Here is a 25,557-nt window from a genome sequence, read left to right as displayed (position 1 = left end):
AACTTTCAGATACTTAACTATTCAGTGTAACCTGTCACACAGAATCACCTGTGTCTGGCTGTGGTCCAAAACCATTAAGTGGAAAGTTCCGTGAAGGAACACTTTAGAGTGGTGTGGAAAGGCCCTGTGCTGTCTGGCTCCACTCACAGAGGACATCGCCTCTCCTTGTGTCCCGTGCGTCCAAACGTCGCACTCCCCCCACCTTGTCCCTTAGTTGGCTCAGTCCCTAGATTAACTGTCTCGGAGTACTTGTGTTAAGTAATGCAACGATGGCCACAAAGCGCAGGGACTAGCTCACAGCCGTGGTGCATGTCTGTGCTCCACAGAACTCACAGCCGTGGTGCATGTCTGTGCTCCACAGAACTCACAGCCATGGTGCATGTCTGTGCTCTACGGAGCTCACAGCCGTGGTACGTGTCTGTGCTCCACAGAACTCACAGCCGTGGTGCATGTCTGTGCTCTGCAGAACCCACAGCCGTGGTGCATGTCTGTGCTCCGCAGAACTCACAGCCGTGGTGCGTGTCTGTGCTCCACAGAACTCACAGCCGTGGTGCATGTCTGTGCTTTACGGAGCTCACAGCCATGGTGCATGTCTGTGCTTTATGGAACTCACAGCCGTGGTGCATGTAGATGTAGCTGGAGGCTGTGCTTTCACTTCCTGGCCTCCCCATCCTGAGTAATCACACAGAAACTTGTATTATTTTTTTTCTTTTTAGAAACTTGTATTATTTACACACTGTTTGGCCAATGGCTCAGGCTTCTTACTGCCCAGCTCTCTATATAAATTAACCATTTCACCCTTCCTTTCCATCTCTCTTCCAAAGAGGTAGCTGCTGCAAATAAATAATGAAAGAAGTGTGTATGTGTGTGCATGTGCATGCACATATATTCATATGTGGTCGTGGTCCTCCTAGGACCTATGATATATGGACAAGGGCTGACGTGTTCATGTGTGGTTGTGGTTTGCCTACATCAAGGACCTATGAGAAATGGGCAAGGGCTGAAAAGAGAGATGGAGGGAAGATCTGCTACGAAGGGTTTGTCGTTGTCTCCATGTAGATTTTGTGGCTTTGAGGAGGTATTCAAGCACAATTCCCGTGGGATAAGATGAGGCAGGGAAGAAACCCTAGGAAGAAAGCTTCCAGCTGATCCCCCAAGTCTATTTCCATGCTGCCCAAGGGTGGGAGCCCCTGGCTGAGCATGGGAAAAGGAAGAAGAATGACCCCAAAGAAGACTTGAGGGCTGCCGATTGCTGGAAGGGAAGTAGGAGCAGGTTGGATGGCTGTGACCAGCCTAGATGTTCCAAGTTGGATTTCTCCCACTTTGGGCCACAGGTAGGTAGGCTCGCAATGCATTTAATTCACCAGCTAGTAGCTTCCTATGTTTTATTGAGTGCTTAGGGCTGGCTCTGGGCAGTTTGCACATAACTCATTCACCAGCCTCATGAGGAGCTGTAGCTGGGACCTGGCTACCTTCCCATGTTGTTGAACCAGCACTTGGCAGAGTGGTGACTTCTAGCAGGGTCGGGTGCTGGCGGTTGTCCCTGAACTGTCGGATGGAAGCTGTAGGGACCAGATCCAAGTCTGAGATGTGATGGAGGAGACAGTCCTACTGCTTTTCTGATAATGATTAATACTACGTGTCAGTGTGTCTGAGCACCCAATGTATAATACAGCTAAGATAATATGCAATTATAATACAGCAAACAATGTTATAAAAATGAGCCCTGTACTTCTCCAGGTGTAAACCCTTCATGCAGAGGCATTACTCAAGATAGAGTATCTTTTAGAACTTGGAGGAGAGAAGAGGGGAAACTGAGGTCAGGATGTAGAATAAATAAATAAATATTAAAAAGAGATAAAGTATTGTTGTAAGGAGGCTGCTTGTTTCCCGGCTGCTTGGCAGCTCAGCCCTGAAATAATCACACAAAAACTGTATTATTTAAATCATCGCTTGGCCCATTAACTCTAGCTTCTTATTGGCTAACTCTTATATCTTAATTTAATCCATCTCCATTATTCTGTGTATCACCACGAGGTCGTGGCCTACCAGCAAAGTTTCAGCTCCATAGCTTCTTTCTGACTCCGCCTCCTTTCTCCCAGCATTCAGTTTAGTTTTCCCCACCTAGCTCTGCTCTACCCTATCAGGCCAAACCAGTTTCTTTGTTAACCAATGATATTCACAGCATACAGAGGGGAAATCCCACATCAGAGTATCTTGGAAAAAGTAGGTCTTCTAGTGCCTTCCTTTGACATACAAGATTATGTTCAATTATATATGTTTAGGAGTACTTCCCAATTCCCCAATTCTCCATGAGATGAGGCAGGTGTCCAGTGTAACCTCGGTCTTCAGTGGTAGGAGGCATGCTAACATACCAACAGCAAATTCCCTTCCATTGCAGTAAAGATGGCCCCTCTGTTCCTACAGGATTTTGGAAACTCTGTCTAGGATATGGCAGTAGTAAAGCAAGGTGAAATGTATGAAATCAGGGTCCTTGAGAGAGCAGAGGCCATCATTGCTCACAGGAGAAACCAGACTACCCTCCCTGGGCAAGGTCTTGGTCACACCCATAGGGTTGCTGGGTGAAGGGACATTGGCTCTGTGTCCATGCCTCACAAGGGCCCAGATGGCCTTTCCTTCCTGTCTCCTGGAAGTCTGGAAGGAATTTGTGTGTATCAGGTTCCAAGTCAGGCTCTGAGGAAAAGGGGTTCTCTGTACTAGCCTGCCTGGGGCCAACCTTGGTGGTAGAAGGAAGCAGGGGTGGACCTGGGTTTGGTCTAGGGTACGGTGGTTCATTTTGACTTAGAGAATGATGTCTGTTTGATGTATTGTGATGTTTGCATGTGAGCATCCTTGGTGACGTAGTAAATCCAGGCAACCACAGAGCCATTACCTTGTACACTGTCTTAACCCACTTGATTGAGAGGGGGACTTTGGATCGCTCACCCCAGGACTTGGCCACTATGGCTTTACCACTTGTTTCCATGACTATGACCTTCTGAGACTCCACAAATGTATGATAGAGTGATCGCTTTTCAGGCTGTGAGGCATTGTCACATTGTCATCCACAAAGGGCTTCCCTCCTCTGCCCTCCCGACCTCACTGGGCCACCAGGGAAACAGAGTGGGAGAGTGAAATCCTGCTTTTAACTTTACTGCTCCTGATTAGAAGTGTTTGCTTGGGACTTAAGAGTTTGTATCATTTAATTTGGTGTCTAACATAACATGTGTTTAAGGTGCTTGTATAAAAGGGCTTAAAGTTAGTTAGTGCTTTATTGCTTGGGGACACTTGGGGTCATTTAATTTGCAGAATTATTAAAAAAACAATTATACACACACACACACACACACAGTGTTATGTATGCTTGCATGCCAGAAGAGGGCATCAGATCTCATTACAGATGGTTGTGAGCCACCATGTGCTTGCTGGGAATTACACTCAAAACCTCTGGAAGATGCAGCCAGTGCTCTTAACCTATGAGCCATCTCTCCAGCCCTAATTTGCAGAATTTAGGACTCAACTTTCTGTTACCTTTTCTGTTGGAATGTAGACTCAGCCTTCATGACAGAGAGTGCTGGCCTACTGGAAACTTGCCAGCCAAGACGTGTGTTCTGTTTCTTGTCACAGGTTAGCTAGGTGTGGTCAGGGTAGCTTTGGGGTGAGGGGGTCTGTGCAGTCACGGACTGGGGTGCCTTCTACCTTATTTTCCATGGTCTGTCTCAGTTTTGGTCAGCATGAAAGGGAGGAAAAGAGGAGGTTACCCACAGCCTCACCCTCCCTATGCATGAGGGGATAAGCATGGTGTTGTGTGTAGAATTCATGTGTCCATATAAAAATCCAGTTCCTTTGTGAGAAGGGAGGCCGAGTGTGTACAGGAGGAGCAACAAAGGGAAGAGGAAGAGAAGAGACAGGAGGAAGAGGAGGAGAAAGAAGAGGAGGAGGATGAAGAAGAGGAGGAGGGGGTTATCTGTGCTTTCCTGTTACGTGAGCTTTTGTAGCATGATTAATCAAAATCCAGAGACAGAAATCGGGGTTCAACATGAAAGACAGAAAAGCAAAGCAACCAGCTTTGGCTCTTACCTCTACATCAGTCTGAAATGGTGATCCCGCCTCCAGGAGTCCTCAGAATGAGACTGTCTCTGAGGGCTGTCTCCTCCCATCTTCTATTCCTCTTTAGGGCTGGGATTAAAGGCGTGCACCACTACTGCCGGTTTCTATGGCAAACTAGCGTGGTTATTAGGATTAAAGGTGCGTGCCACCATTGCCAGGTCTGTAAGGCTGACCAGTGGGGCTGCTTTACTCTCTGATCTTTAGGCAAGCTTTACTTATTAAAATACAAATAAAATGCTCCTACAGGTTTCCTAAGGCATTGGTATTCATGGACATGGTCATTCCTTATTGCTACATCCCAGGCAAATTGTTTAGTGCTGGGGCCTTAGAAATCACAGTCCTTTTTCACAAAGTGTGTCACACAAGAAAGGGAACTCTTTGATGTATTCTGTGTTGTATCTAGAGAAAGACTTAGGCAAATGGGGTGTGTGTGTATGACTGTCCTGTGTCTGTGTGTGTTAAATGTAGGAAGGGGTAAGGTCAATGGGAACGGGGCAGAGGGCAGGGGAGGGGATGTTTTTTTGGGATTGCATTGGTGTCACCTTGAAAAATGAAGGTGCTTAGGAGTGCCAGCTAACTCAGTGGACATCAAGAGACCAATGTCCAGTGTCACCTCTGACATCTTGTCTGTTTTTCCCATAGAGACCCTGCACGCTACACTGGGATCCAGTGAGTGACTCCGGCAATGCTGCCCCGATGGGAACTGACTCTTTACCTGCTTGCTTCCCTGGGCTTCCACCTCTACTCTTTCTATGAAGTTTACAAAGTCTCCAGGGGTAAGACTCCTAGGCTTTCTGATGCCCTGTTCAGAAGGGCGTGGAAAGGGAGTGTCCGAAATGAGAATTCAGGAGGACATTGCTGTGGCCATGTGGTTGTTGCTACATTCTGTTTCCTGGATGTGTGCACTTTGAATCGTGGCAGAGCACACATGTGTCCCTGCTGGTCTTTTACAGGAGCCGGTGGCTTGTCTTCTCCAACAGTGGCTGCTTTTCTCCTTGGTCCTGGGAAGGACCTCTGAGCACGTGACCTGCCACTGAGCAGTGCCCCCAGGCTCTGACAACAAACAGTAGGGACGTTTGATCCAACCTCTCTCTCTAAGGCCCTGAAGGGATCCAAAGTAAACTGTTTTTCTTTCAACAGCTTCCTTTCAGGCTTATCTCAGAGACTGGAGGAGGAGGTCGAGGTGTTAGCCACGCCCACCCCTTCTGTGTTTTTTCTCTTTGTTTCTTTTGTCTTGCTATGTTGCCTAGGCTAGCCTTACATCCAGGATTTCCTACTCCAGCCTTCTGAGTAACTGGAGCTACAGAAACGTACCACCACCACACCCCACTTCCATAGTTTAATTTTTAAAATTTTTTTCTGTATTGGGAACTGAACCCAGGATCTTGTACCCCATGCTAGAAGCATTCTACCCACAGGCCATGTCCCCATCTCTCTTATTTGCTTTTTTAATTTGAGATAGAATCGTGCTAAGTTACTCACACAGGTCGTGAAATCACTTGGTAGCCCCAGCTTGGCTTTGAACTCACACAGTCTTCCTGCTTTGACCTCCTAATGGATTACAGATGGAGCGATCATGGGGGCTGCTGAGCTGGTCTTTAGGAGGAGCGGGAACTGAGCTGGGGAGATGGCCCTGTGGGTAAAGCACCTCCCTGGTATGGCTGATCACCTGGGTTTGGTCCCCAGATCTCACAGAAAGGTGGAAGGAGAGAGCTTTGTCTCCTGACCTCTGTGTGCACATCATGATGCACACACGCACATGCGCGCACACACAGATATAATAATAATAAATATAATTTTAAAAGGTAGCAAAGTATGCTGAGGACCCGTGGACAGAGAGGTGGTTGTAGGCTGTAGACAAGCTTGCATCTGCCATCAGGATGAGAGAGAACACAGCATGGTCAGAGCCACAGATCACTCAGCAGAACTGGGGTGCAGGGTCTGATGGGTCATGGGGAGCCCTGACCTCAGCTTGAAGAACTGTATAGGAGTGTGACAGCTATTAAAATCCATGAATAGATTTGGACTCTGTCTTTTTAAAAAATACTTTTGAAATTTTATTTGATGTGTATGATTGCATTGCCCTCATGACATGCTTGGTACCGTGGAGGTCAGAATGTGTTGGACCCCCTGTAACTGGAGTTATAAGGGTTGTGAGCTCTCCTGTAGGTGCTAGGAATCGAACCCAGGTCATTTGGAGGAGCAGCCAATGCTTTTAACCACTGAGCCATCTCTCCAGCTTCTGGGCTTTTCTTGAAGGCAGGGGAGTGTGGGGGAAGCTGATGCAGTCACTTAGAATGGCAAAGACTGGACTGTAGCTCAGTGGTAAGCTCAGCATTGGTCAGGTCCTGGGTTCAATCCCCAGACCATAATAAAACACAGTGACAAATAGGTTCTGGACAGCCTATCCCAGATATCTATCCCTATATCTGACCAGGGTTGACTTTGCTGTCCATTTTCCATGTTGGCCATTCAAGGGAGTTAAGAACTAAGTGCTCTTTGGTGGAGACTGGACAAGTAGCCTCATCCTTCCCTGGAGCCTTGAGCTATCAGAGTCAGAGTAGAAGGAACTCCAAGTCTGGCTCCACTCTGGGTCCTTTCCCCCTTGTCTTAGGACACTTTAGCTGGGCACAGTGAAAGGAAGTGTTACTCAGAAGTCACACTTGGCAGCAGCGCCCAAGATAAACAGGTCCCTAGGTTATGAGGAGTCTAGTCAGCATGAGATGCCCCGCTCCTCTGCCAGTGACTCTGGGGTCCTTAAAGGTGGCCCCGCCTCAAGTGAGGTTGCTGCTCTGGCTGAAGTTCGCATATTTGCCTTTTGCCCAGCAGGAAAGATGGACGAGAAAGTGAAGTTACGTTCTCCTTTGGGAACCATGACTCAAAGGATGCTTCCATCATATCTGTTCACGTTGTGTTCACTAACGCAGTCCTGGGGCCTCATTCTCTGAGCGAGGGGGCGGGGCATTTATCTAGCGCACAAAGGCGCCCTGTTGGAGCAGAAGAAAGCAGGGGTAGGTTTTGTCAGTGAGCTGGTGCCTTCCCTAGATGGCTGCATTTTTACCAGCGTGTCAGTCTCTTCCATAGAAGGCTGTCTTACTTGTCTTTTGCTATGTGATAAGCAATCCTGAAGTTTCGTGATTTAAAAATAATAACTGCCATTTTTTTAATAACTCCCTATTGTGTGAAGATTTTCCCTTTTGAAAAGGTTTTTGTTTTGTAGTAGTTTCGGGTTTGGGGTAAAGCTGAATAGCCTAGACAAAGCTTCCAAATGCCCTAGTTCTGCCGTGTGCCACTTTCTGTCAATGTCCAGTCCCACAGGGGTGCATCTGTCCCGTTGAATCTGACAGCATTGTTGGCCAATCTCCTCAGTTTACATCAGAGATCCAACTGTCTGTTGGGTATTGTATACTGTGTGGATTTGAGAGGTGTAGGGTGACATGTGTCCATCGTTAGAATATGACACAACAGTGTGTCCCCTCAGAAATGCTCCATTCTACCAACTCACCCACCAAACCTCTGCTCTCTGCTGTCGCCATCGGTTTCCTTCTCCCAGAATGCCATGGAGCTGGAGTTCATAGCGTGTGTCTTTTAAGCATGGCTTCTTTCATCTAGAGAAAAGCACTGAGGGGACTTAAACCTTCACAGCTCCACAGCTCCTTTCCTTCCCTCCTCCCCTTTCTTCTCTCCTTCTGGAGACAGGTCTCAGGCAGTTTTAGACTGGCTTTGAACTTCGGATCTTCCTGCCTCCACATCCCCAGTGTTGAGATTAGAGGTGTGGGCTGTCTACCCAATTTACGCGGTGCTGGGGATCAAACCCGGGTGTTGGTTTCCAACTCCCTTCTTTTGAGCACTGAATAGTATTCCACTGTCTGGACATATAGGATTCCAGCGTTATACTGACCCCACCCGGCAGCCCACCAGCATTCATGCAAACCTCTAGCCGACCCAGGGGCTCTGTGACCCTACGTAGCTACGTCATGCGTAGCATGGCTGCATAGGACTCTGTTCACATGCATAGGATTTCCCTTTTAAGTAAGCTCACCCGCATCTTTGTCCCTTTTTTACTCTCCCACAAAACAAAGACAGTCTATGCTCACATATGCAATCAACAACAGCTTTGTTTATTCCAGCATGCTGCAGTCCACAGCAAAATGACTACACAACCCCACCCACTGGAGCCCGCAGGCTCCTTTTATAGGCAACCAGGAGAGGGTGAGGAGGGTGGGGGTTAGACCATCCTGGACCTAATTGGCTGGGGACTAGGTCATCCCGAACCTGATTGGCTGGGCTCTTCTTACTTTAAAAGAGTACAGAAACCAAAAGTGAAACTAAATAGAGGCCCAGGCCCAGTGGAGAAGCTACTGAGGCTTCTCTGTCCTAATCACTTCCAAGCTTTGGCAGCTGCGCATAAAGCCACTATAAATAATGGTGTGCAGGTTTTTATACTGATGGGTTCTTACCTTGCTTGTGTACTAACCAATGCCATTGCTGGTCGTGTGGTTTTTATTCTCATAAGAAGCTGTCCACATTCAGCTTTGCACCTTAAGACTCAGGGAAGGTGGGAGCATTTACCTGTAACACAAGAAAAGATATTACCTATCACGGATCTCACATTTTGCTTTGCTTTTGGACCAGGTCTCACAGTACTGCACAAACTGGCCTCAGCTTCATGGTAACCTTCCTGCCTCATTTCTGTGTGGTACCATGCCTTGGCTACCATGCGTCCTGAGACTTGGTTAACGAGTCTGGCATTAAAGGCCTTTCTCTAAAACAGAGCATCTGATTTTGGGACTGTGTCAGTTTACCGGAAGCCTTTCTGAAGACCAGAGTGGTCGTTAGCTACAACTGTTGGTGACAAAGGCGCCCGGCCACCTGTGAAAGCGGCGGAGGGGCCATCCGTCCACTTCTGACTGCGTTCAGTGCTATCCATACTTAGGATTTCTGGTTCTTGTGTGCATTCTGACTGTTTGGAGTGCTCTAAGAATCTATTTGATGGAGTGCTTCGGTGTGGTTTATCGTGTGGTGCCATCTTAACCATTTGTCTCCTTTATCTTCTCCTTCTCTGTTGATTTAACATTTTGCCTCTCCCTATTGGTCCCAGTCCTCACCCTGCTGTATATTTTATTCCTGTTTTCTCTCTCCCTCTCTCTTGTGTTCTGTTTTCCCACTTCAACTTCCCCGTGTCTTTTTCTTCTTTTGATCAGCTGTGCCGGAGTTTTTGTGAGTCTTCCTAGCGTTTGGCGTTGTCAGATCTCTCCCTGGCTCCTTCCTGTTTTCCACTGCCTCAGTTTCTGATTGTCTTGTTTCTGTGGTCCGTGCTTCTTGGGTTGCTTTGTTCCTTCTGTATTGACTTCATGGGTTGGAGGTTTTAGTTCGTTTGTTCCCTAAGGGATGTGCTTGTGTCTTTGCACTGTGTCTGAGTGCTTCTCCTGGGAGGTTTCCAGAGTAGGAATTATAAAGTGAAAGAAACTACATTGTTTTGCAGGTGTTGAAAGAATTACTGGCTGGTGCCTTGCCTCGGTGGTTAAAAATGTTTACTGCTCTATAAGAGGACCCAGGTTTGGTTTCCACCACCTACCTTGGGTGGCTTGCAACTGCTTGTAACTCCAATTCCAGGGATCAAAAAACCTCTTCTGGAGTCCAAGGTCACTTGCATGCATGTGGTACACATAAAGTCATGTAGTCTCTCTCTCTCTCTCTCTCTCTCTCTCTCTCTCTCTCTCTCTCTCACACACACACACACAAATTTTAAAAATCTAAAACAGTATTTCTTTTTTGTTTGTTGGAAGCAAGGTCTTCTACAGCCCCGAATGACTTCAAACTTGCTGTGTTTGACTTTGAACTCCTGGTCCTCCTGTCTCCACTTCCTAAGTGCTGGGTGATAGGCATGTATCACTATGCCTGTTATTCTCTGGGGATTGAGCCCAGCCCTTCATGTGCACTGTGCAAACAGTATATGGAATGAGGTGCATTTACAGCTGATTTTTTGTGTTTTGAGGCAGTGTTTTTCTTTATAGCCCAGGCTGGCCTTGAGCTCCTGACAATCCTCCTGCCTCAGCCCCCAAGTTTGGGATTACAGGTGCACCACCACGTTTGGTTCTTTTATTTATTACTTTGTGAGATAGGATCTCACTGTGTAGTCCTAGCTGCCCTGGAACTCGCTCTGTAGACGAAGTTGACCTCGAACTCACAGAGATCTCCCTGCTTCTGCCTTTCTTCCTAGTGCTTGGATTAAAGGCTCATTTCTCAGTAGATAATCCTGGCCTGCCCATGAACATTTCCTAGCACAGATGCTCCTTGATGCACCCTACAAGCCAAGCATCCATCTCAGATGTGCTTGGTAGAGGATGTGTAAGAAGAGCTAACCCTCCCTATAAGCAGTCCACTGAACACCACTAACCATTCCCCCTCTTGCAGAGGACCCAGATTCAATTCCCAATACCACATGACAGCTCCCAGCCATATGTGACTCTAATGTCCTATTCAGGCCTTTGTAGGCATTGCAAATATATGGCACACCTGCGTATATGCAGACAAAAATCCATACCTGTAAACACGAATGAATGAATAAATAAGTGAGCATTTAAAATAAAAGTTGACAGTCTTAGGAGATGACTCAGTGAAGGATCTAAGTTCAGTGTCCAGAAACCTTTTTTGTTTGTTTATTTTGTTTTAAAGATGAAGGTCATGGTGTGGGTTTGTAATCTCAGAGCTGGAGAGACTTGGATGGGCAGGTCCTCAGGGCTTGCTGGCATTTAGACAAGGGCTAGCCCAGTGTGAGCTCTCGTCTCAAAATATAGGGTGGACAATGTTCTCTAGGGGCAGGCAAGGCTGAGTGTCCTCCACCCACTCATACACACATGCAGACTTAGACACATGAGCGTGCACACACGCACGTATGCTTAAACAAATCCATGACAGAAAGAGCTGCCCAGAATTAAGTGCTGTATTGTATTCACCTGCCGCACCCCATCAGATGACAGAGGATTTTCTTTGTCCAACCTGCTAATGCCTTTTATGTTGAGGGAATCAAGTTTTCAGGAGCAGCCCGACATCATCTGCTGTGCACCCTGACCACAGTGGTTTAGATGACCGCATTCCTCTAAGCTGAAATGAGAATCGGTTTCCGAGTGTGCCTGGCCAGACTGCAGTGTTAGCCTTGGAGATTCTGCCTTTGGTGCAACGGGTGCCACCCCTCCCTGTGAGCCACTGTACCTAGTGCCTTAACTCCACTGGTTCACTCTCTTCTCAGCTGCTGAGGCTCAAGTCTCCTCCAAAGGAGACTGATTGAAAAGTTCCCATATTCTGAGTTAATGGCATGTTTCCATTTTCTTAGAATGTCCAGATACTGCACGCACCTCATTTCCCTGCCTTAGAAAATGTTCACATTTATCCCTTCAGCAGGTTTATTTTCTTACTCAAGGAGCAGAGTTTGGACTTAGCTAAACTTAGCAGCTTTTCTGTTTTCTGTGGCAACCATTTTCTTTTTTATTGATTTTATTGAGCTATACATTTTTCTCTGTTCCCCTCCCTTCCTCTCTCCTCCCTTGTCTTGTTCCTGATTTCAGTGGGGTCGCTGGGAGTTTTTCTCCATTTAGTTTGATGTTGGCTGTTGGCTTGCTGTATATTGTCTTTATTATGTTTAGGTATGTTCCTTGTATCCCTCCGCTCTCCAAGACCTTTGTCATGAAGTGATGTTGTATTTTGTCAAAAGCTTTTTCAGTATCTAATGAGATGATCATGTGGTTTTTATTTTTCAGTTTGTTTATATGGTGGATTACGTTGACAGATTTTCATATGTCATATGTCCCTGCATCTCTGGGATGAAGCCTACTTGATCATGGTGGATGATGGTTCTGATGTGCTCTTGGATTCTATTTACCAGTATTTTATTTAGTATTTTTGTATCAATGTTCATGAGTGAGATTGGTCTGTAATTCTCTTTCTTTGTAATGTCTTTATGTGGTTTGGGTTTCAGGGTAATTGTAGCCTCATAAAAAGATTTTGGCAATGTTCCTTCTGTTTCTATTTTGTGGAATAATTTGAGGAGTATTGGTATTAGTTCTTCTTTGAAAATCTTGTAGAATTCTGAGCTGAAACCATCTGGTCCTGGGCTTTTTTTTTTTTTTTTTTTTTTGGCTGGGAGACTTTTGATGACTGTTTCTATTTCTTCAGCAGTTATAGGTCTATTTAATTGTGGCAACCATTTCCTAATGAACAGTAGCCGAGTTGAATCCTGGTGACCACACAGTCCCCAAGCATTGGCCTTCTGCACAAGTGGCCTGTTATTGACATTTGTTTGCATAAGCTGAATTCTGCTTTCTGTTGATTTGAGTTTTCATGTCACCTGTTCTCCTTTCTTTACTAGCCGGTGATCTGTGGCCACTGTCTCTTTACACAGACCATAACACCTGGGGATCTGAAGAGCCATTTTCATGGTGCAAAGTTTCTGTTTGACTTGCCACCTCCAGTTTCTTTGTTTCTATGTAGCAGTTGTCTCCAGAGTAGCTACAACTGAAGTCAAACACGCTGGCCCTGTGCTTTCACTTTTCCCTGTTTGCCCTGCAGGCACAGCCATTGCTAAAGTCAGTTCATTGGAGCACACGGCGACCTTCCTTTTCTTTTACACGGTTCATGCAATGCACCAACCTCTCACGGGACGTGGGCTTGGTGAAGAGGTGGTTACTTCCTGTTATGATTAGAGAACTTGTTTGCAATCGGGCTGGTGACTTTAGAGAGTTCATTCCTGGTAAGGGGAAAAGGCAAGTGGTTGTGTCCTTGAGTAGGTGGCCTGGCCCTAGGAGCTTGCTGAGGGTGGATGGGGCCACCAAGGGGCCATTGTTTAATAGGGCCCAGTGATAGGACCTCAGTGCTTTGCCAAGTAGGTTGCCAAGGATTGACAACCTGTCTCCCTTTGTTCTCACAGTGACAGTTAAGGTCCCCAGTGTGCTAGATGGCAACCTCCATGTCACTCGTGACTTTCCTACAGGGATGGCAGATCTGTTAGCCTAGCCCTTTGCAGGTTTGTTTGCATTGGTGTCTCCTGTATTGACTCTGGTGATTAAGGTAGATGAGGGTCTGGGAACCTTATGCTAAGCACAGCAACATGGCGGTTGAGAAAACAGCAAACAAGTGGTTTCTTCCTCACTCCCTGTCTACCTTGTTATTCTGAGACAGTGTTTCTCACTGAGCCTGGAGCTTGCTCACTGGGCTAAGATGGCTGGTCTCCACCTCTCCTGTGCTGGATTTACAGACATGCACTGCAGGACCAGGCTTTTCTTGGGTCCGGGGATTTGAACGCAGGTCTTCAGGCTTGTTCAACAATCACTTTACCAATGATGCCATCTCCCCAGTCCTGTCTATTGAGTACTTTAATAAGCCTCTCAGAAAGTCCTTAGATACAGTACATACTGGGGCAAACCCTAGAATTGGGGCCCCAGCTTCTTGGTCCTGTTCTTATCCCCCAATCAGTGATTTGTGTTGGTAACCCACCCCTCCCCCCAACAGGGCTCCGTCAGCCATTGGCCTAAGACGTTCAGAGTTCAGGAGGAGGGGCCTTGTTGGGAGGTCTTCTGGCAGTTTGCCATTTTGCATCCTATTTACAGATCTCCCTTGTTTTTATTGGGTTATCGGTGAGACATTCTCGGAGAGGGAACTGGAGGCGGTAGGAAGCCCCAGACTTCCCACTTCTTACCGTGTGTGTCTCTGCTATAACATAATCTGCTTATGAATAACTGAGTGTGACTTGTCATTGAGTTCTTTTGCTAGAAGCCCATCTTTTCTGTTCCCTTCCACGTTCCCACTTACTGCCCCAGTTGGCTGTGTTCTCTGGCTTCTTACTGCTATAAGGTTGAGTGGGAGCTGATGGGAGTCTTTCAAATGCGGGGAAACAGCAGGGCCTGGTGTGTGTGTGTGTGTGTGTGTGTGTGTGTGTGTGTGTGTGACCTCTAAGGACCCTACCCCAGAACTACTACAGACTTTGTAGGGTGAAAAAGAAAGGTTAGCGGCTGCAAGTAAATGACTTACACAACAGCTTGTTGGCAGAGATTCAAATGCAAACCTCACCTTTAGTAGGCAGAGGGGATCTGATGTAGCCTTTTGTGAAGGGTGAGGATAAATAGCTGACCGGTAACCTGGGCTGTTGGGCAGAAATTCTTCCATTCTCGTGTTCTCAGGCTGTGTTTTGGGAACAGGAACTGAACCTTAGCAGAGAGAGTTGTTTTGGCTGCAGGTTCCCAGTGGCATGGGGCGCGCCCAGGCTCTGTCCTTAGCCCCATATGGGGGATTCCAGGTTTGGTCTTTTGTCGGCTCCCAAGCTTAGACTCTTGTGGCACTAGGGGCTTCCAGACTTTGTCCCCAGTGCTGTGAGGGTTTCCAGTTTTGGTACCCAGTGGTGTTGGGGTGCGGGTCTTCACAGGCTCCGTTTTCAGTGGCATGGAAGGAGCTCCAGGCAGAGGGTCTTCTATTCTTTTGTTCTGCAGGTTGTCGTGAGCACAGACAAGGTGCCTTCACAGCGTCTGACGGCAGCTGCTCTTCACGGGCAGATGTCTTGCAGCAGCTTCTCAGCATCTGCTCTTCACTGAGCGGCTTGCTTTTGCAGCTGTGAGATCTTAGCTAATTTTAGTCTGTCTGGATGGTGGCTCGCATCTGCGATGCCCACAGAGACTGAGGTGGGGGTGGGGTTGTTGTGGGTGCCGGCGAGGCTCAGAGTGACAGCTCTGTCTTAGTTGCTACCATGGAGGGCACCTTCTTCCTTTCCTGCTGCTGTTGTTTGGAGATAAGGTCTCAGCTTTGTAGTGTCCATGTTCATGTTATATGTATATGCAGTAGTTGAGCGGTACTGGTTATCTGTAAGCATGCTTACTCTCCGGCCTTGGTTCTATTCTAGAACACCGTGTTAGCGCCTATCATACAATGCACTTGTGGCACTAAGGGCCACAAATGCCCTGCCAGTTTTGAGTCATGGCCTATGTAAAAATATTCCATACCTGCACAGCCTCTCAATGTTGGGATTACAGACGAGAGCCATTCCCCAGACAGTCTACAACTATCTAACAGTTCACAGCTGCAGGATTGATTTGCCCAAGGAGAAACAGATGCTGAGAACCTGCCACTGGAAATCATCTGTCCATGAGGAGTGACCACCAGGACTCCGTGAGGACACCTTGCCTGCAGGGGGCCACATCCTGCTGTTTGGACAGCCTGTTTCTCTGCAGCTGAGCCTTTCAACCTTCTCTGACTCCCTGTGTTGAGCACTTTTCAGTCCTGATCTCTCTCTTTGTGACCTTTATCCAAGGTGAGAGGGACATTTCCACCTGCCCCACCTTGCATTCCCTGGAACTCACAAGGAAGGAACTACAGGGATGTGGAAGGTCTGCCTGCTGCTGAGTCTACAGGACGTATTTTATCTTCTTAGGTATGTCTGCTACTTAGACCCAATTTAGTTAAGATGTGACTAACAGAGATTTTTTTTTTTCTTATTAGAGCATGAAGATGAACTGGACCAGGAATTTGAGCTGGAGACGGACACTCTATTTGGAGGACTGAAGAAGGTATGAGGTGACCTTGTTTTGTGTGATGGAGGAGTACCTGGTGCTGTGTGCCTTTTCTGTTGAGACAGTAGAGTGTGCTCTGCTGGCCAAGGCATCAGACTTGTGTTCTCTTCTTTTCTGGAAGTACTGCGCTTGGGTACCAGCTTCTCTTCTTCCCCTGGAAAGAGAGATGCCAGCTTCCCCTTCTGCTCCCACCAGAAACTCTGTCTTAGTCAGTGTTTACTTCTGCGAAGAGACACCATAACTAAAGCAGTTCTTATAAGGGAAGGCGTTTAATTAGGGGCTCACTTCTAGGTTCAGAGCTCAGTCCATTATCAGGGCAGGGAGCAGGGCACACAAGCAGATGTGATGCTGGAGAAGTAGCGGAGAGTTCTGCGTCCTAATGCACAGGCAAGGCCACCCCTCCTAATCCTTCTGAAGTAGCACCACTCCCTGATGACCAAGTATTCAAATAGATGAGCTTATGGGGGCCATTCTTATCCAAACCACCCCCACCTCCTTCCCTAACAGGACCCCATGTCAGTGTTGACTTGGATGGTGGGAGGCTCAGGGCAAGTTGATGGGATTCAAGGCAAAGCCATGTCTGAATGGTGTATTCATTTTTCCATTTTCAGTGTTTAAATGTTCAAAGTGCTAACGTATTTCAGTGTTTAACAAGTGCCACGAGGCTCTTCTTCAGCTTTACTCTGTGTGTATAGTGCTCCTGTCCTGAGACTGGCTACTCTCGGGAACTGGTTTGGGGCATAAAATAGCACTTCATCTTCGGAATTCCCTGTTTCCCGACAAGTGTTTGGAGACAGTCATTTCCAAAGGGGCACTGTCCATCCCGTCCTGAGGCCTGTACCGGGGCAACTTCAGCTCCCATCCTCCTTCCCCAGGCTGCCAGCCCTTCTCCCGCTCTGGGTTGGATGCCAGGCTGGTGTCTGCCTCGCCCTGTGTGGGTGTCCTCTCTGGCATTTGTGTTGTCCTACAGACTGGACATTTCCATGAAAATCCAGATGCGGGCTGCAAAGATCTCTCAACCAATAAAGGGCGCGTCATTCAGGTATGAGAGCCTGAGTGGATTCCCGAGAACCTATAAAGAAAGCCGAGTGTAGGGCAGGTGAGATGAAGGCGCTTCCTGCCAAGCCCAGTGACCCCAGTTCAGGCCCAAGAACCCACACTAAGTAAACAAATGGCTCCTGAAAGCTGCCCTCTGACACACACACACATACACACATGCACACACACACCCGTACATATATACACATGATCACCCAGATACACAACCCCTTATACAATTGGATGTAAATTGTACTTGCACGTATAGCCCCTCTTCTGGATGTTTATATTTCATGACCGCTCTTTTTAGAATCATTAGTAAGAACAGAAGCTTGTGCTGCTTGACAGATGAGGGAACTGGGGAGGATTGGTCCCGGTGGGATTTGAGAAGTTGGGGAGGTAGCCCTGTGGGTCACTGAGGATACAGTGTTACCTCCTCTCTTTCAACAGCCTCACAGGTGTTTCAGATAACACCGACTTGTTGGCTGGAGGCAACAATGAACAGACCCGCCCTGGAGCAGAGACTCGGCTGGAGAGAAGCTTAGGGAGGAACTCAGGAACTGAGAGGTTTTGAAGGGATCACAGCCTTCCCTGTCAGGACCAAGCTCAGCCCTGTGGCTTGTTGCTATCTCTAGACAAAGGGGCTTTGCCTCCTCAGCCTTCCTGCTCCTGTCATCCCACCAGGTCCTGCCAAGGCTCCAGGGTCTGGGTCCTGACCTCTTCTAAGATGTTTCCTGGCAGCGCTCATGATGGCCTATATCAGAGGTACATGTATGTTGGCAACCCTTGCCTTGGCGGAGAAGTTTTCAGTGCTCAATCACCCCCATGGGGCCACCTGACAGCCATCTGTTTAGTGCTTCTGGGCACCCATTTTTCATCCTTCTATGGCCTGCCACATTGCACATCATGTAGGTAGGTGGCCTGGAGTTCTAGAGTTAGAGAGGAAACTTTGAGGCCTGGTAAGTTTGTGGAAGGCAAAAGGCAAAGGCGGTGAACACTAGCCTTAGCACCTGGGCCCCCTTGCTGAATATCTTCCCAGCGGAAAGCAACAACAGATGCCAAGCGAATGATCTTTAGGGGTAGGGGTGCATTCAAGCACCGGATGTCATTTGAGAGTCTCTATGTAGCTCTCTACCCATGCTTATGCCCTTCTACTTTTAAAACCAAATTACCAGCCTTGCAAAATGCAAGGCCACAAAAAATTGGTGAACACTCAAGTTTGTTCCTCTCCACGGAAATCTTTAGTAAAAGGCGAAAGATTTATACGATCTGAAGAGAAACCAGAGCATAGGGACATGTCCTTTCAGCATGTGCACCAGTAACTTCATCTCCTAGTTCATCGATGGTGACTTTTTCAGCCCTGGGAACTTCACACCACCTTGTCCATAAAGTAATCTTCCAAGCTCTGTTGGCTGGAGATGTTGGGTGAAATATATATACACACATATATTTTAAGATTCAAACATTGTATTAGGTGCAAGGAATTATGGGTATGCAAATGAGTTATCTGACTCACGTGGCTTTGAGGTTTCACAAAAGCCTGGTTCCCTAAGGGGGCAGAGCGGAGGGAGGTCTGGACTTCCGGGTTCAATCGCAGGAACTTGCTTGTAATTCTTGTGTTTATGGGGACTTCTATTATTTCTGTTTCTTTTCTATAAAACTTACTTATTCTGAAGTAAGTATAAACCTACAAGCAGTGGGAACAATAACAAAGCTTTCTGGGGGAATTCCCATCTCTGTAGAGAACTCTGTAAACTGGGGAGCAAGTCCATGAGTCTGACCCAGATTTCCTGATGGTTTAGGCACTCCTTTGTGCGTGCCATACAACGTGATCACGTGCAGCTTGTGTTACTGCTGCACCCTAGGTATAGAAGCTTGAAGAATTGCTTTGACTTTTCCCCCTAGACAGTGTCTAGTCACGTAGCCCAGGTTGGCCTCCAGTTCACAGACTCACTCTCTAGTCCTTTACTCTCTAGCCCAGGCTGGCCTCCAGCTCACAGACTCACCTCTAGCCCAGGCTGGCCTCCAGCTCACAGGCTTACTCTCTAGCCCCTCACTCTCTAGCCCAGGCTGGCCTCCAGCTCACAGGCTCACTCTCTAGCCCCTCATTCTCTAGCCCATGTCTTCTGATATTCTGGAGAGTGGGTATTATGACTTGTGTAAATCGACAGTGCATTTTGTAGAAGAGGCATGGGTGTCTGTAATACGGTCTATAGTTCTGTTGTGGTACTATGTGTTTCTTTTTTCTTTCTCTTTCTTTTCTCTTCCTTCCTTCCTTCCTTCCTTTCTTTCTTTTCTTCCTTTCTTCCTTTCTTTTCTTCTTAGACAGGATCTCATGTAGCCCAGGCTGGCCTCAAGTCCGCCATGTAGCTGAACAACTCCTTGAGCTTCAGATCCTCTTGCCTGCATCCCCTAGACCAGTGGTTCTCAGCCTTCCTAACGCTGTGACCCTCTAATACAGTTCCTCATGTTGTGGGGACCCCCAACCATAAAATTATTTTCATTGCTGCTTCATAACTGTAATTTTGCTACTGTTATAAACTGTAATGTAAATATCAGATATGCGACCCCCCAGGGGTCGTGACCCACAGGTTGAGAACTGCTGTCCTCGATACTGAGATTATAAACATCACCACTACAGCTGTCTTAATTTACATATTTTGGGTCACTATTCCCGATTATATCAGTCTCATCCATGACTTACAATTCTTCTCTCCAAATGCTTTGTAGAAAACATGGTCAGTGTGAAGAAGAGCGAGTGTGTGCATGTGTACATGCCCACACATGTGTGTTCACGTGGGCATGTGTGCTGTACACATGCATGAGTGTATGTGTATGTGCATGTGTGTGTGTGTGTGCATGTGTAAGTGTGTGTGTGTGTTCCTGAGCTCATGCTGGAATTTAGCATTTCCTTTTAGACATAGATTCTGCTATGGTCTGGTTATGGCAGGATGTTGAGAACTTGGTTCTTAGTGTGTCAGTGAAGCAGGCAGGAGGTTTATGAGAGCTGCTTCAGGCCTGGAGAGAAGGCTCAGCAGGTAAGAGGTTGGCTGCTCTTGCTGAGGACTCAGGGTTGATTCCCAGAACTTAGCTGGTGTTTGACAATCATTTGATGCTCCAGTTCCAGGGTATCCAGCACCCTCTCCTGGCCACCTCAGGCATACAGACATATGAATGCTAAACACATTTTATTTATTTATTTTTTTAAAGATTCATTTATTTATTATGTATACAACATTCTGCCTCCATGCATGCCCACACGCCAGAGGAGGGCGCTAGATCTCATTACAGATGGTTGTGAACCACCATGTGGTTGCTGGGAATTGAACTCAGGACCTCTGGAAGAGCAGACAGTGCTCTTAACCACTGAGCCATCTCTCCAGCCCCTAAACACATTCTAATAAGAAAAGAAAAGAAAAGAAAAGGGACAGCTAGGGCTGTTACACAGAGAGGTTCTGAAAACCAAAACAAAGGAAGAAAAGGGATTGGGGCTTTTCAGGAGTCAATTTGACATTGTTCAGAGTTATATATATGAGGGTGTCTCAGTTGGGGAATTGTCTAGATCTGAGGGTCATATCCTTGATTGCCAATTGTGTAGGAAGGCCCTCCTACTGTGGATGGTGCCATCCCTAGGCCGGTGGGCCTGAGCTAAGAAACCTAGCTAACTGTGAGCCTGAACACAAGTCAGTGCATTCCTCCATGGTCTCTATTGCAAGCTCCTGCCTTGAGCTTCTGCTGTGGTTTCTCTCAATGACCAAATATAACCTGAAAGATAAAATGAGCCCTTTCCTCCCTCGGTATGCTGTGAATACCATTGGTTATGGTAATAAAGAAACTGGCTTGGCCTGATAGGGCAGAATAGAGCTAGGCAGGGTGTGTGTGTGTGTGTGTGGGGGGGGGGAGACACGGGACTAAAGTGAATGCTGGGGGAAAGAAGGCAGAGTCAGAGAGAAGCCATGTAGCCCCACCAGACACAGACAGACGTCAGAACTTTACCCAGTAAACCACAGCCTCGTGGCGATACACAGATTAATCGAGATGGGTTAATTTAAGATATGGGTTAGCCAGAAATACGCTTAAGCTATTGGCCAAACAGTATTGCAAATAATGTGGTTTCTGTGGGATTATTTCGGGGCTGAGCAGCCGGGAACAAACAAGCGGCCTCATACAGTACTCCCCTGTTCGATTTTGGTCACGGTGCTCCCCACAGCAGCAGAGACAGCAGGACGGGAAGGTCCTCAGAAGGGAGCAGCCTGGTCTGGTCCTGTGATCTCCCTAGTCACACACGCTCCTGTCTTCTCCCACGAGGTTCTTATGATAGCAGGTACCAGGACCTTGAGCCTCCAAGCTAGAAGCTAAGTAAACCTCCTTTCTTTATAAGGCACACAGCCGAGATTCTGCTGCGGAAACTGATACAGACCTCCTTTCTGTTAGCGTCAGGAATTAAGGGAAAAAGCTATGGAGCAAATCTGTCCCTATTACACCAAGTGTGTGTGAGGCCAGTATAACCAGATGTGGGAGCTTGGTGGGTGAGATCTGTTGCCAGAGGGTGTTGGGGTGAAGACACTAAAGGAGGTTATTTACATCAGTTAGGTCCTTCAGATGTAATTGCTCCCTTTGTGGATTTGCTTGTGTGCACCTGTAGACTCATGCCCACAGAGGTCAGAGGTCAAGCTTGAGGCTCTTACTCCATCACAGGCCACCTTGTGTTTTGAGACAGGTAACTTAGCTAGTGAGCTCCAGGGATTCTCCTGTCTCTGCCTCCCCAGTGTTGGGGTCACACCTAAGCTACCACACCTGTTTTTGTTATTGTTGCTTTATGTGGGTTCTGGGGTCGTCATGTCTGCACAGCCAGGCCTTTACCAGCAGAGCCAGTGGTTCCCTCTTCCTTCCCGGTTATCCCCGGACCACGAGGCCAGGCCGAGGCGGTAGGGGTGTTGGGCGTGGTACCGCCTCTCCTTGCCAGCCCTCTCTTCGCCCGTGTGGGTGGCACAGGTGGCTCAGCAGAGACTGAGTGTCACAGAAAAGAAGGTTCAGTTTTGTTAGTGAGGGCGTCTTGTCTTTCGGGAGGGAGAGACCGTTCATCCTGGAAACTGTGATCAATAAGATGATTTAGTTTGAATCATTTCAGAAATAGTAAAGCATCTGTTGAAAGATATGTCTTCCAGTAACTTCTCGATGAAGGGTGAGCCCAAGTTCACTCAGAGAGCACACCTCTTCTGTGCAGATTTCCTGTGGGACTCTCTTCCTTTTGAGGTGAGTTTAATCCTTCTGCCAGCTTCTGGCTCTGGAGGCAGTGCTGTGAGCCCACTAACGAGAGGCAACCAGGTGGGAAGCTGCACACGTCAGCTGATGGACCCTGTAGTATTCAATAAAGGGCCAGTGCCATTCTTCCCCCAGAAGAGTCTCACAGCCATCATTACATTCCTCCACTTCCAGAGTCATAGAAGAGTCATCAGAAGACGGTGATGGACTGGTGGGCAGCAAGGCATTCTGGGAAATGTAGTTTCCCACCTTCTAACCTAAGGCATGGAGTTGTACTATGGGGGGGGCTGGAATGATGATGAAACCAGTACACAACAGGCGAGCTGGAACCCTGTGCTGGTAAAATATCCATCAACAAAAACCACATGGTCACTGCCATGACTTTTTTCAAAAACAATTTACATTTATTTATTTATTTATTTGCATGCATGAATGCATATGTGTGCACACACATTCGATGCACAGAGGTCAGAGAACACTTTACGGGAGCTGATTCTCTCCTTCTGGCTTACGGGCCCCTGGGGATTCGTTAAGAGGACCAGGCTGGCCAAGCATCTTTACTCACTGGGTCATCTCTCCAGCCCTGTAGTTGTCTTTCTGAGACAGGAGCTCCTATAGCCCAGGCTTGCCGGGAACTCAGCATGTCAAGGAGGATGACCTTTGAACTCTTGTATCTTAACTTTCACTTCTCAAGTGCTATCACTGTGGGCATTGGCCATGATGCCCAATTCAGAAAATATTTATGTACAAGAAACAAAGAAAAGAAATCCCAACACTTGAGAGCTCTTAAAGTTAATGACAGAACCCCTAAACTTAGGGCAGAAAGCCTAACTAACCTCCTTATCACTAACACCTTCTTGCCTTACCTTGCGTTACATAGGTTTCTCCCCGAGGTTGAAATTTGGAAAAGTTGTGTTTTGTCAGAGAGGCTGGGGCCATAATTTTTTTCATACTTAAAAATTTTTCATTTTAGCTTTTGAGAATTTCATAAGTGAGTACTGTGTTTACATTGTTTACACTCCTCTCCATTCTTCTCCCTCCAGCTCCTTTCCTGCCCCACCCACTTCTTGTCAGCGTCCTGACCTTTTCGTTAATGGTGTGTGTGTGTGTGTGTGTGTGTGTGTGTGTGTGTGTGTGACTACAACCTGCTAAGTTCATCTAGTGTTGCTTGCATTTGTATGTGTTCCTGGAGAAGATGATTCTACTTGCCTTAGCAGCCATTGCTTGCCTGGAGCTCTTCATGTGTGGATGGAGCCTTGTGAAGGATTTTCCCCGGCCACAGTGGGATCTCAGCTGGTGTTGCCATTGTGTGGGTCTTGTTCATGTGACCATGTGTGCAGCTCCCTGTCATGTGTAGAGGATGTTATCTTGGAGCATGTCCCGTCCATCTGGTCCCTGCCCTGGAAGTGCTGGGATTGCAAATGCTTATCACCACATATGACTTGTCACATGGATTCTGGGGTCTAACTCAGGTCGTCACACTTGTGCAGTGAGCACTTTTATCCACCACATTCTCGCTGGCCCTGAGTGTGGTTCTTTAGTAAACAGGACAGAGTGAAGCCTGGTAGTTAACTCAGGATAGAAGGCGTGTGGGACTCGCAGATCGGTCACTTTTCTTGTTGCTCTGACTAAAGAAAGGCTACTTAAGGAAGATTATTTCATACGTTTGAGGGCCCAGTTCATCATGGTGACAGGCATGTGAGCTGGCAGGTCACATGACATTTGTGGTAGGCAGAAGGGAGATGAAAGGTGCTCAGCTCATTCTCTCCCAGTTCTCACTTCAGTTCAGCCTGGGAACCCAGCCAAGTGGAATGGTCCCGTTCATGTTTTAGAGTGGGTCAATCTTTATGGGAGAAGCCTCACAGGCAGAGGCAGAGGTGTGGCTCCCAGGTGATTCCGAGTCCAGTCAAGTTGACATTGAGGATTGACTATCTCCACAAATGACATGTCAGAATGTGGTGTGCTAACACAGGTCTGAACTTTGGATGTGTGTGTGGTCTTATTTGGGAACTCAGTCCTGGGGAGCACTCTCACAGTTAGATTTCCATTGCTGTGATGAAATTTCTACTTGATGCAATTTGGGGAGGAAAGGGTTTATTTCAGCTTACACTCCACCACCGAGGGAAGTCAGGACAGGAACATGGGGGCAGGAACCGACGCAGAGGCCATGGAGGAGTGTTGCTTTCTGGCTTGCTCATCTTGGCTTGCTCATCCTGCTTTCTTAGAGAACCCAGTACCACCAGCCCGGGGTGGCTCCCTCCACAATGAACTGGGTCCTCTTACATAAATCACTCATTAAGGAAATGCCCTGCCAGCCTGCCTATAACCTGATCTTATGGAGGCTTCCTCTCAACAGAGGCTCCCTCCTCTCCATTGACTCTAGCTTTGTCAAGTTTACAAGACCCTGACCAGCACACAAATGTTTTATTTTAATAACAGGCATGAGATTGCTTCTTACATTTTGAGTGAGATTTAAAAATTTCCCCTTTATTTCCCTCAAGTGGGGTGCTGAATCTTCCTGGAGAGATAAGGAGGCTGTTCGCCTTAGCAGGCATGAGAAGGCCCCTTTTCCTACCCACATAAGCTGGGTAAGAAGTTTTGACCATCGTGTGGTGATGAGTTGTTCACTGACCATGCTGCATGTTGTGGGCAGCCAGTCTCTCTGTGCTCAGCCTCGCTGTTGAGGCCGTCATTGGAGCTCCTCAGGCTGAATTTCCTCATGTCCTTTCACCTGCCCTGTGGATGCCTCCCAGAGCAGGTGTTCTGCTTCCAGGAGCTGCTTCAAGAGAAAGGGTGGATACATATGATAGTTATTCTTTTATTGCAAGTTGGTGTGAAATTAGTTCATTTCTTTATCCAGATATCATGCTGACTATAAGTACAGTAAGAGTTAGTACAGCTGACCCTATGCCAATGCGCTAAATGTCTAATTACATCTTTCTTATTAGTGAGAACGTATCTTGGCATCCGTAGGGTATGAATGAAAATGGCCCTCATGAGTTTGTGGAACTGTTTGGGGAGGATGAGGAAGTGCGGTCTTGCTGGAGGAAGTGTGTCATTGGGCACTGACTTTGAGGTTTCATAAGCCCTCACCATTAGCGCTCTCTCCCTGTGCTTGTGCATCCAGATGGGAGCTCTCAGCTGCTGCTCCAGCGCCACTGTTGCTCTCTGTCACGTCATGGTCATGGACACTGACCTCTGAAACTGTAGGCCCCACATAAACTCTGTCATCTACGAGTTTCCTCCATCACGGTGCTTTATTACAGCAAGAGAAGGTAACTTCCGCAGCATCGGAGCGCACCCATCATTGTCATGTGATCTTGGATACAGGAGTGTAACCCTAGTAGTCCATTCACCTTTTACAAAGAGGGCTGACAGCACAGAGTCCGCCCTGGAGGAGCAGTGTCCATGAAGACTCTGAGTTAGAAGGAAAGGTACACCTGCAGAATTGTGGGGAGACCAGGCTGGAGGGGACAGTTTAAGATGGGAGGTAATGCTGTCTGAGAGAATCTGGACTCCAATGACCTGACTCCAGGTCACACACATGGTACAGTCCCTCTGGTGACGCCTTCTCTCCAGGTCACACACA

General features: G+C 47.4%; 1 protein-coding gene and 1 non-coding gene across 2 annotated transcripts in view; one reads left to right on the top strand and one right to left on the bottom strand.

The window, feature by feature from the left end:
• Positions 1-25,557, top strand: part of Hhat (hedgehog acyltransferase) — a 210,733-nt gene that overhangs the window by 8,676 nt on the left and 176,500 nt on the right. The window contains exons 2-3 of the mRNA XM_050148277.1: positions 4,753-4,886; positions 15,595-15,662. Coding sequence (XP_050004234.1) covers positions 4,796-4,886; positions 15,595-15,662 — 159 coding nt within the window. The 5' untranslated portion in view covers positions 4,753-4,795. The remainder of the gene's footprint in view (positions 1-4,752; positions 4,887-15,594; positions 15,663-25,557) is intronic.
• LOC126505417 (U5 spliceosomal RNA) lies at positions 17,877-17,992 on the bottom strand. Its single transcript, XR_007592900.1, has one exon. It is a non-coding gene; the product is annotated as a U5 spliceosomal RNA (small nuclear RNA).

This window comes from Alexandromys fortis, unplaced genomic scaffold (assembly GCF_014885135.2).
Source record: "Alexandromys fortis isolate MF-2015 unplaced genomic scaffold, M_Fortis_MF-2015_v1.1 scaffold_62, whole genome shotgun sequence".
Classification (NCBI taxonomy): Eukaryota; Metazoa; Chordata; class Mammalia; order Rodentia; family Cricetidae; genus Alexandromys; species Alexandromys fortis.
This window is presented reverse-complemented; position numbering and strand designations above follow the sequence as displayed.